Source organism: Lagopus muta, chromosome Z (genome assembly GCF_023343835.1).
Source record: "Lagopus muta isolate bLagMut1 chromosome Z, bLagMut1 primary, whole genome shotgun sequence".
In the NCBI taxonomy this organism is placed as follows: Eukaryota; Metazoa; Chordata; class Aves; order Galliformes; family Phasianidae; genus Lagopus; species Lagopus muta.
Window position 1 is genome coordinate 25,629,930 of NC_064472.1, and position 12,206 is coordinate 25,642,135.

At 39.1% G+C, this 12,206-nt stretch overlaps 1 protein-coding gene across 1 annotated transcript; it reads right to left on the bottom strand.

Annotated features, from left to right (window-relative positions):
* Positions 1-2,959: 2,959 nt before the first annotated feature.
* UTP15 (UTP15 small subunit processome component) lies at positions 2,960-12,184 on the bottom strand. The gene is made up of 12 exons (XM_048932113.1): positions 11,900-12,184; positions 11,337-11,429; positions 11,067-11,251; positions 10,141-10,319; positions 9,311-9,436; positions 8,849-8,984; positions 7,975-8,059; positions 5,269-5,418; positions 4,990-5,091; positions 4,632-4,765; positions 4,062-4,120; positions 2,960-3,567 (listed from the first exon to the last, which is right to left on the bottom strand). Exons 1-12 carry the CDS (start codon positions 11,987-11,989, stop codon positions 3,344-3,346), a joined length of 1,563 nt encoding a protein of 520 aa, XP_048788070.1. The 5' UTR covers positions 11,990-12,184; the 3' UTR covers positions 2,960-3,343.
* Positions 12,185-12,206: the final 22 nt, after the last annotated feature.

A 12,206-nucleotide genomic window follows, 5' to 3' on the forward strand; every position in this document is an offset into this window, starting at 1 on the left:
TTCCCCCCACTCCCCCTCACACCTAGTTTACAGCCCTCCCAATGAGCCCCGCTGCCTTTTCCCCAGGGACTCTCCTACCCCTTTGAGAAAGGCAAACTCCATGTGGTGCCCTCAAACCTGGTACCATGTAGGCTAATTGGCTGTCAAAAAAATCAAAGTTATGGTGACAGCACCAGCCACAAAGCTAGGTATTTAAAAATAAGATCCTTTGCTTTGTTTGTGTCCTCATCCAAGGCAAGGAGGGTTTTCATTTGCAGCTTCAAGCACAGACTTGTCTCCATCAATTAATCTTACACATCATATAATCATAGAATCATTCAGGTTGGAAAAGACCTTAGAGATGATCCAACCACAACCTAACCATACTACCCTAACAGCCCTCCAGTAAATCATGTCCCTGAGCACCACATCCAAACAGTTTTTAAACACATCCAGGCATGGTGACTCAACCACTTCCCCAGGGAGCCTACTCCAGTGCTTAACAACCCTCTCTGTAAAGGATTAATCAATCCTTCAACTAGCCAAGGATTTACAGGTGTGTTACCCTGTTGTGTTTTATTCTTATTATCCCTTTGCTGTAAACTAAGTAAAGATGAACTCGCTTCTTTTACTTGGTGTCTGTGTCCTCTGTACTGACTTTGTCCACTGGCAAAACAGCGTTGCTTCTCAGCAGCGATAACAATGACAGTGGTCACCTCCTCTGGTGCAGATTTTTATGAGTGCAGCATGCAGGCTCTTACTCATGGCTGTTAGAAATGCATAGCTAACAGTGGTGATTATGTTGAAAAATAGAATTTTGTAGCTGAGAATTTGCTCTATCAAAGAGTGTTATTGTGCTCTTTGTAGCTTTTTTAGTTTCCAGGGAAATAAATAGGAGGCATTAGTTTCAGAGCAACCTATGTGTATCTCATGATTATTCAGGTTTGAACAACTTGAGTAATTCAATTTAGTAAACTAGCAGCACGTACTTTGAAGCACATCTGTTGAAAAATAAAGGTTTTAACCTTCAGGAAGGCTGAATACTTGAATAGCTCAGCTATTTATTATAAATGTCACTACTCAGCACAGGCATCCAGGGAAGAGAGATCAGTGGCTTTCCTGAGAAATGCTTAGTGTTAAGCCTTGGTAAGAGCAACCAACTAACCAGCTCATTCTGCTTTTATCCCCTGCAATTCAGCTGACAAAAGATAGGAAGGTGCAAAATTTACTCTTCTTTTGGAAAACCAATCTATTTCTGGTTATACAGGTATCAAGAAGCATTCTTTTTCTGGCAATTGTCCACATTAAATGGGAGGGAAAGTTATCATGTTTCCTGCTTTCCCCTTTCAAATAACCAGATGAAAAGAAGTAAAAGATGCCACCTATCTAAAATTTGCTACTCTGGGAAAAAAAAAAAAAAAAAGTTAACTATACTTCAAAGCCAAATCAATTCTCAGATGACCTACAAGTCTAGGAAAATGCTGTCTTCAAGAAATACCCACCTTTCCATACAGGCAGAACTCCTTTTCTGAACAGGAACACTCAGATCTAACACTCTTTCCAACTCAATGAACAATTAGTTGTTCTAAGCATTTCAGTGAATGACATTTAATCTCCATGCTTCAAAATGTTAGATTCTGTGTTATGAGGTAATGCACTGCTGGGAAAGTAATCGCATTGAAAACCTTAGGTTCACATTTAGGACAAAAATATTCCTGATTGGTGCACCATCAGTGCATTTTGTTAAACATCAGCTAACAGAAACCACTGCAAAAAATGCCACCTGAAATAATTTTCTGTCTTCTTTGAAGTTTTACCTTAATATCAAAATTAAGGTAATAATATAAAAACGGTTTCATTGTTGGTGGGAATAACGCCTTATTTTGGCTCCTCTGTAACTTAACAGCATAGGTAACAAAAACTTGCCCACTGAAAAAAAAAATCTTACTAAATGAAAAAAAATCCATATTTTTAGTAACAGACAAGAGCAGGATCACAAACAACAGACAGGTTTCACAAGCAGATTAGGTTTCACTTGAACAAATACATCAGAGGGATAGTAAATTCCCAGCAGAATTCATTATGCAGTTTGGTACTTTTACTGAAATAGCAGAAAATAGTTGGCCAGCGAGGCAATAACCTACAAAAATTCATTTTAGTAGCATTCTTAGAAATGAAAGTCTGAAATAGCACTTTTTTTTTTTCTTTTTTCCCACCTTTTGAACAGATTTCTTTTTGTAGATTGCACCTCACACCACGGCCAGTTCCCTTGGTATAACTAATTGCAAACCACACAATAAAACAAACCAGTGAAAAAAAATCAAACTAACCTGCTAACTTATAATGTAACTTCCTCGTGCACACATGAAATTTCAAGGCAGTACAGTGGTTGCATACTTCAGATACAAAAAATAATCCGTAAGAACTCTGTGTATGTTATCCTCGGCTCATGGAACACCAGGCTGCTAACAGAAATGTCACCTCCAACAACTACTACTGAGCAGCGATGAAATAAGGCGGCTCAAGAAGGAGCTTCCCACTCTAAAACCTTCATTTTCTCTTACATATTAAAAAAAAGTGAAGTAAGCATTGAGAACATGTTTAATGTTTCAACAGACATTCTCTTCACTATTACCTATTATTGTCTTATGTCTTCAAAATACTACTAGCAAATCCCAGTAGCTAGGAATATATATTGGTCAAAGATGAACAATCTTCTACTAAGTTACACCACTAACTACTTTTTGCTGTCAGACATGACATAAACTCCTTTTGAAGAAAATTCATATTGACTAAACTTGTTTTGCACTTTGTGTTCCTTCAGATGCAAGATTTTTCTTCAAATCTAAAATTCAAAACTGTCCATTTCTTCTATTGCACTAAAAAAAAAAAAGACTACATGTACTTTGTTTGTTTCATATGAATTTCTGGAAGTTTGATGTGGAGTCAAAGCAGTAAGAAAAAACACAATACAATCAAGTATTATCAAACACACTCTTGGTTTTTATTCCTTGGTCTTCCAAGTACCTGAGATGTGAGATTAATCTTAAATAAGAATGATTACATGTTCAAATTACACAAATCTGAATTATTTTCTGGTGAATAAAAAGTAAAAATTGTTGACCAGCTCTTTCAATTGAACAATGATTTAGTACGGGATGCACAAAGCATGCTTTAGAAGTTAAACAGCTTTGGAATGAAATTTTAAAATCCTGTTGTTTGAAAAATACTACATGGAAAATCTTCAACAAGTTCTTCATCCTATCTTAAGTATCTCAGCCTTTCCAAAATTGCACCCAGGAAGCAAGAACTTCAGCAGACAGTCCACATAGTTTTTTTGACTACTTGTTGTGTCAGATGACATTCAGATACTTATGTCTCGGTCCAGAGTCTTTGTAAGGCCATTATTTTCGTTCTCTTCCAGGTAAGTAGCTCTTTTTTCAGTCAAAGTAGCAAATAGTGCATCCATCATTCCTAACACTTCTAACAGTTCCTCTTGATAGTCAATTTCTCTTCCTATGGCTTCCTGAAGCCTCAAGAACTGTTTATCAACAAGCGCTGACTGTCCAACCACAGGCTGATAGATGTCTGTAAAGAAAAGAGTATTTAGGACCCCTATATCTAGTAAAAACATACAAACTACTGGCTACTTAAACAGACATTTAAGGAATTTGGCACCAGCCCAATACCATGTGCAAATAAGACAACTTTGCTGATGTTGTGAAAACAGCATAAATTATTGATGCACACTCACACAAAGTACAAACTAACAGAAAAAGAAGTTTTTACTATCTCAAATGCTATTTTTATTTCACCTGTAGTCACTTGTACTACGCAAGTGTGGAAAGATGAAGAATCAAAAAAATTGGGAGATTATGAGAAGCTTCCTATATAATGCAAATTAGGTACTGATTGTGGTCAAAGTTATCCAGCAAAATTTCTGTTTGGGTCATTTTCTTGCCACTGAGTTTATACTTATATGCAAGCTTATAAAAGTTTATTTTCTTAAAAGCATAACACTTTTCATCTTATATTCAAGCTGGCTGTTGGGCTCTCTTTTTGTGCTGTACTTTTGTACTTACCAGTGATCATCTCTGCAACAGTTATCAGTACTGGAGTAAACCTAGGTTCAATTACGCGCCTGTAAAATTAGAACACATCCATATTTTTGTTTTTGTAAAAAGCAAGTTACAAGCAGTTTTATCATGCTGGCATGCAGACACATTTTTTCCCCTTGATGAGAACTCACAGAGCTGCCCTCAGGGATACGAGTCAAAAGAGTTACATATGGCACGTAAGCTTCAATTTTCACAAGGGCAATGTGGCTTCGAGGAATGGCAAAAGCCTCAGGTAGATGAAGACGTGAGTTGCATTGAGGAAACAGAAAATAAAGGACTATGGACAAAATGTCTGCCAAAGGAGCAAGGTAATCTCTCTTTATGGCTCTCATAGCATCAGCAAAATCATTTTATGCTAATACAAACTATTTCAGTGCTGCAGCTGAAACCCCAGACCTTCACTTTAGAAAGCAGAACGTAATTGAGATTGCAAGTAGAGTTCCAACCATGATGTCCCCTATGGCCTCTGTGGCAAAGGCCATTAAGAAATACAAGTCTCAAGATGTCAGAGAGAACTTAAAGGCAAAATAGTACCTTGTCACAAAGGTAAGGAGGAGACTAATTTGCTTCTCATCTCGGCCTGCAAGCGCGCTCCTTAATGTTCCTCTGCGATTTAGTTCCTGCATAACTGCAACCGTAACTTCAGGAGTATAAAGCCTAATGTGTGGCTGGACATACATAAGAAGAGTTTAGTACCAAAGCAGCTTCTGTGTACAGTAAACAGGGGTTGGTATCAATTTGCAAAAAAGCAAAATGAAAAAAAACATACAAGGAACCCAGACAGATTTGATTCCATGCTAGTCATACATTGAAGTTAGCTTGAGATACAGAAAAATCTACTTTAGATGACAACGTACAGATTTGCTGAGACAAAAAAATTAAAAAGCCTTACTTCCAGTACAGCATCCAGGGCCTTGGATGACTGAAAGCTCTTAAGCAGCTTGTCATATTTCTTCAAAATACATCTTCCAGGCTTACTGACGTAGAAATCCTCCTGGAATTGAAAGACAAGTTCTGAATAATACACATGCACCTACACAATTAGATAGCATAACACAAACATATTACTACAGACAAGCTTCAATGTCTTTGTATCTCCCCGCCCTCCAACTTAACATACGAAACGAGAAATTTTGATTGCTTCAGTAAACATTTGCTCACTACATCCTACCTGTTTTGGCATATAATTTCTTCCTTTCACATAAGTTCTATATGCTGGCTGTCTCTTCTTCTGAGATTTTTCTTTGCTTTCTTCAGGTTTTCTGTGTTTCACATTCAGCACCCCATTGGTCATGCCTACAATTATAGTTTCATCTTCAGGCTAAAATGTAAAAATCACAGAGTTAAGAACCTCATGTTCTATCTGATGATACATGTCTTATTATTGTGGCAATGAGGTCACGGACTCTGCTGCATTTGCATAGCAAAATCCTTTATTATCTGCATCTATGGACTTTTATACCTATACTAGCTTGACCTGGTAATTTTCCACTATTCTTTGCACCCCAAAGCTGCATATGCAGAGCAAGCAGTTCACAATCATGTTGGACATGAACAGTTACAATTCCCTGACAATTGTTGCTAAAGTGTAGGTTCTTTCTCCCCTGCATTCTGGACATGTCCTCAGTTCTCAGCCTTGTCTTCTCATGTTGTTTATTTTCCTCCGCAGCCTCTGCCCTGAATAGTCTTTCTTGTATTCCCACATACTATCGTGTAGATTTCTCAGTTTTTATGCTTGACAATAAAGCTCTAGTCACAATATTATAAGATTATCTAGTTGGAAAGTACCTCTATGAGATCCTACAGTCAAACTCTCTATTCGTAACAGGACCTGCCTCAAAGCTATAATCCTAAGCAATATTAGATATTATTAAGCCTCTAATAAACACCTACAGAGACAGCAACTGACTAGTTAAGCAAGGCTGAAATTTGTTCTAATATCCTTCTTACTTAGGCCTCAAGCAATGCATCATTTCTAACAGTTTATCTGAAATGGCATGCAGCTGGCCTTGGCTATTACAGACTGTACGAACATGTGAACAGTGTCTGTGAGAAAGCTCCTGTAAAGCAGCAGAATTCCCAGAAACAAGTGAAAATTGTTCAAAATATCAGTCATTGGTGCATGTTCTACCTACACACCAAAGGTTTCATTTATTGATGACAAGGGTTATAACTTTAAATGATGCATTAGAGAAAAACTCTAATTTTACATATAAAAAGGTGGGTTCTGACCTTTTGGTACAAAAACATTAAACGTGTTGAGCTGAATGCTGGACAGCTGTGATAACAAAAAGTAAGTAAGAAATTGGGAAGTACTACTAAGAAATAAAAAAATAAGAAGGCTGATATGGCACTAAATAAATTCATGGCATGTCCAAATCTTAAATCCTTTGCATATCATATTCTCAGATAGCAGCAGCAGATTTAGAATAGAAGAATCAAAAAACCCTAAGGAAAATAAGAAGTTGGGTCTGACTTAAGGCAGAACTCTACTCCTTAGTAAGGAATTTAGTGAAGGTTAAAACTTTGTACAAGGAGAGGCTGAACAGGCTTATGTAAGAGAAATTATTTGAGTGAGTTACACAGAAACTGCATTCTAACCAGCAAATTTTTCATCTAAAAATGTCCATGGAATGTGGGAGAACATTGGGAGATTTATCATACACAGTTTTCTTGCTTTCAGTTTTACATAAGCATCTGCTAATGGCTATAGCTGAAAGCAGAATCTGGGACAGACCAACTTTTGGTTTTTTGACCTAGCAGAATCAGTTCTATGTTCTCATTCAATCTTGTGATTTCCAGGTGTCAACCAGAAACAAAAAATTATGTCTCAAAATATACATACACAGCCACACAAATGCCAAAACACAAGTACTGCACATGTTTTGCAGCTGCAGCACCAGTCCAAAGCACATGCATTTTGTGGTTGTGTGAAACATACACCCCGTGACAGTCTTCATTCAAAACCCAATTAACTCCAGTTCTCTGAGGAAGAACAAGGTGGGAAATACATGAAGGAAGATCTCTTGACCTCCACAGCCTGTTTACCCTCAGTTTCAGAAAAGCAGGACAATAAAGTAGCAAAGACAGTAAACAATCTTCATTGTCTCTTTTACATAGCTTCCAGAGGCTACATCATGATAAGGCTGATCTAGAAAGCGGTGCCCACCTTCACAATTTTTTGGTTATCCATCAACACTCAAATGCTGCAGAGAAATAAGTATCTTTGTTTTCCTTTTCCAAAAGGAAAATACATGTGCCTCAGCAAATGCATTTGTTTATGCTCATACCCCAGGCCTTTTCCTTTTCCTCAGGTGAACCAGGGAGGTGGTGGAGTCTCCTTCTCTGGAGATGTTCAAGACCTGCCTGGATGCCTACCTGTGTGACCTGCTGTAGGGAACCTGCTTTGGCAGGGGGGTTGGACTCGATGATCTCTGGAGGTCCCTTCCAACCCCTACAATTCTGTGATTCTGTGAACTTGTATGACAGATTCATCCTATTCTAAATATTTCAAACAACATTTTAACTACTTTTTCAATTTATCATCCCTGTAGGAGAAGAAACACATGGGTCCTGAAAAGCAAACAATGAGTAACACTCTCCTGAAAAATCAGGACTTCCTTACAGACTACCTCTATGCTACATACAGTCCCTGGTAAACACAAAATTTTGTACAGATCTAATCAAGTAACACCTGGGATATTAACCTGTTATATTTAATACCCTTTTATGCAATCTTACTCAGAAGAAATACATTCACTGATCCTAGTTCTCAAGTACAGTGTTATTGTGAAACATCTAAGAGCAATGAAAGCAAAATGAAACCACTTCAGTGATTAGCTGTTATCAATAATTAAACAATTTCTGAAGCACTTACCGACAGTGCAAGACTAAGGATGGATGTTGCATAGTTAAAGCTGTGGACTACTTTGTAGGAAGTTGTACTGTAGATCTTCACATGCCTACATAAAGCAGTGATGATTAAAAAGATAAGAAAGTTTTATCTTTATGCCAAAAGATGAAAACAACACAAGGACAGAAAAACAAACTGAAGGCAGATGTAGCTGCAATCCGACTTCAGTAATGTTTATTACAAAACATTAGGACAGTATTTCCTCCAAACTGTTCTTAAGTTTTAAATGGAGGATTTTTTGACAATTTCTGGAAGTAAGTTCATGCATATTCTTGCATCCTGCTGCCCTTTAGTGATTTGACTGACAGTGAGAAGAAATTCACAAGTTGGGAAAAGAAAAAACAATGATCCTGGAACAAGTATGAGCTCTGCTGTTAGGAGCACTGTATGACAAATATCTACATGGCTGGTGTGATCCTTCACACCTCATGCTTCACGACTGATGGCTTGAGGAAACCCACTGCTCTCCCTGTTGTAGTTCCTGGAGAAGCAAGCTAACAGACCACTGTCATTTCAGACTACTTCATATTTCTGATGTGTCAGGGACAAGCGGTTGAGTATCTGAACTCAGCAATAGAATTTAAAAAACAAAAACAAAAAAAACAGCCTTACAAAGAAGAACATAATGCACCTCTGCACCACCTTGAGTACACTCCTGTTGACAATCTCATTTCAAGGGACACACTATATATGTTTTTAAACAAATTACACCCCTAACAGCTAAAAGGGTTTAAGCTTAAACATGTACACAGCTTCAGGCTGATGTAGAATTACTTCCAAATGGAAAAAAAAAAGTCTAAAGAATTTAAATCACAAAAAAGTCACAAAACATACTAACCTGTCCAGGGATCCTGACAGTAACCTTTGTCCAGAGCTGTTCAGGCACAAGCAAGTTACGGTCTTATGATGATTTTTAAGTGAAACTAGTAATTGTCCACCCTTCAGAACATCCCAGACTTTGACATATCGACCTCCTACGAGAAAGAAGCACACAGAAGAGCTGGGCAGACACACAGAAATTTATGCTTGTCTGAAGTTTTCACACAGTGATACAGTGCCACCTTTGCAGCACAGAGGTTTCTGCACCTACTCACCCTCCCAGTCTGCTCCTGACTACCTTCTGGGACAAGACATGTTACTGTCTGCCTTTTATTTTTGTTTTGTTTTGTTTTTGTGGTTTTTTTTTTAAGGTCATTCTGCAGACACAACTGAATGATTCAACATACTCTCTACAAAAAGGATTTATATGCCACTGGATCATAAGACCCCTCATGCAACAGCAAGAAGAGAATAAAAGTACCTGCAGACACTAGAAGACCTCCAGAAGGGAAGAGAAGCACACTCTCCACAGGATGGCCATGTTCTATCGTCATGACACTGCTCTTTGTTCGTGCATCAAATACCTTCACAGTGTGATCATAGGAACCTGAAACAACACCATAGCTGGTTTCAGTTACATAATTTCAATTACTTCAGGAACTAAAACAGCCACATGCTACAATTTAAAGGAGTTCCTGCCAAATGGAAGCAGCTTTAAACCATGTATGTAAAAATTCTAGTGGTTTACTCAAGTTAATATACCAGAAAAACTGCTGAAACCTAGCACCTTGTGACCTCTAAAGTCACAAGGTGAAAAATCTGGATTTTTTCTAGATTGTACTACTTTAATTTACAGTTTCAGTACAAATTAATAAAAAGTTGCTGGTATGAAAACCAAAAGCATCTGATTTTAAATACTCCTCATAGGACTTTGTCATTTCTGAGTCTGCAAGTTTTAAGGTGTACAAACCACAGTGGAACTAGTGTTATTCTGAAACATCACAAAACACCAGATTCAGTGAAAGCACACATTCACAGCTTCTCTTAAACTTTCAAAAGCAAGTCAGAACGGTCCCATTAACCTTAGCAGGGTATAGCAAGATGTTCAACAGTTACAGTTCCCCTACAAACATCAATATTTGGCTTGAAAAGCAAGCAAAAGAAAAATAACACATTAGCCCCCAAGCTGGAAAACACATTCTTCATGTTTAAAATAAAATAAACATGATGCTACTGTTATGTATTAAAAGCTTCCTGTGTTTAAATTCTGTTCTAGCCAGAAGAAACATATATGAAAAAAGAAAACCAAACCTGTTATAAAGACATCTCCATTCAGTTTACTTGCACAGCCACATCTCACATAGTCACTATGCTCACTGTAGGACACTATTTCTGCAGCACTCGGAATATCCCACAGCCTTGAGGAATAATCATCGCCACCAGAAAATATTCTGTACTTATCAGACAGGAAGCCCACCACGTGAACAGCTCTAGAAACCAAAGTCCAGAACACCCAAAGTTAAAATATTCTGTCATTTCCATAGCACTGCATCAAAAGCTTGTTAAAGGAAGGCATTCTCTCTAGCCTGAAAGCACAAAACATTTGTGCTTTCAACATTTATGATACCTAAGAGTCACAACATAAAGTAATATCTTATCTAAAAGCAGAGAGCTCAAATGGACATACAGTCTCAAGTTCTCTGTGGGTGCTCTCCTGAGGGAGGATGATTGTTACTTTCCATAAAGATAAGTCACTCACAGGTCTTGAAAAGGCAGCAATTTGTCAAATCAAAGTATTACCACTCTTTTCTATCTGGAACATTGGAACTCCTCTTCCAAATTTTTCCCCACCCAGATGTGTTGGTTTTTGGCTTTTTTTTTTTTACTGTTTTGATTTTAAGTGAAAAAAGTGCACTTTTTATAACTGTTCCTCCTAGCAACAAATAAAATTTGTCTGTCAGCACATGCAGGCATGAGACTACATCTATGCAACACATTAACAGACATCTCCCTGAGTACATACTTATTCTTCCATGTACTCAAGTAGTACTCAAGTACTTAGAATGAAAAACAACGCTGTCACTGCAATTCATAACTTGATTTTAAAATCTATTTTTCGGTAATACGTGCAATAGTTGCAAGCATCTGATTAATAGTGCTCAGATTTTTAGCAACATGCAAAGCAGACGTATGTAAACACACAAAATAAATTTATACATGCAAAGAGCAATACTTACTTTGTATGACCATCAAATTGCCTCAGGGGTGCCCTTCCACTAATATCAAAGAGGCGAATGCTGCCTTCCTCGCTGCCAGCAACAAGCAATTTTCCATCATCCCTGTACGTGGCACAATAAGCGGCATCTTTGAAGCGAGAAAATGTCTTAATTGGTTCCTGAGAATAGCGTCCATAAATGTGGACCTAGCAAAACAAGAAGACATTATCTTCACACAAGGGGCATCAGTTGAAAAGAAGCAACATAGCAACCTTACAGATAGCCACTCACCCTCGAGGACGCTGTGACAGCGTAGTTATACGGAGGAACTGGAGAGAAGTCTATTTTATTTATTGCACCAAACTCCTTAATCTGAACAGGTGTCTAAAAGAGTCAAAATAAAGACAATTAAATACACATCGGCACACCATCAAAAATGACAACAGTGTAAAGAAATCTCTTCTTGCCACTGAGCTTAAAATGCAATTGGGAACAAAATTATCTATGAAGCACCATCTTGTTTTTCCCTAGGCTGTTTCTGCTTTCGTGCTCTTCACACATTATAACCGACCCATTAATTACACACTTTGTCTGAAAGGGAAAAAAAAAAAGAAAAAGTTCTATTCACTCCCAGTACTCCGCTTACTCCAACAGAAGCAGTAAGAAATACTTTAGGACAGCCAGGACTCCCGCAGCCCAGCCCGTGATACAGACTGCCCCAGCCGCGCACGGAGGCGCCCAGCTTCCCTACTCCACGAGCGCGGCCCGGCCAGCACGCGGGGCAGGCGGAGCCAGCTGCAGCCCCGCGCTGACGGAACGCGACTGGCGCTGCCCCAGCTCCGGGGCCTTCCCACCTTGTACCCCCTCCAGTACAGCGTGTCTTGCGTGATCTTCTCCCCGAGCTTCGGCACCGCTGGGATCGCGACGGGTTTGTAGGATGCCATGACTGAGCCGGAGGAGGAGCCGGGACGAGAAGGGAGGTCCCCGAGCGTAACGCCGAGGTGCTGCGGAGGAGCGATGCGCGCCGGGAGATGTGGGACGCGCCGCCTCAGAGCGCAAGGAGCAGGCCGCGCCGCGCCGCCATGCCTAGCCTCGCAACGCCTCGCGGACAGGCAGCACTTCGGCGGGAGACTGCGTCATCGGCGGGCGCCGCCACCTGGC

What these genes read in the sequence shown, in the direction of transcription:
- UTP15 (XM_048932113.1), bottom strand. Translation starts at nt 11,989, where the DNA reads ATGGCATCCTACAAACCCGTCGCGATCCCAGCGGTGCCGAAGCTCGGG. An exon ending in AGGTCTTCTAGTGTCTGCAG is followed by an intron (nt 8,985 to 9,310) that starts GTACTTTTATTC and finishes TCTTTCTCGTAG; the next exon opens with GAGGTCGATATGTCAAAGTC. An exon ending in CTGTCAGGATCCCTGGACAG is followed by an intron (nt 8,060 to 8,848) that starts GTTAGTATGTTT and finishes TGCTTTATGTAG; the next exon opens with GCATGTGAAGATCTACAGTA.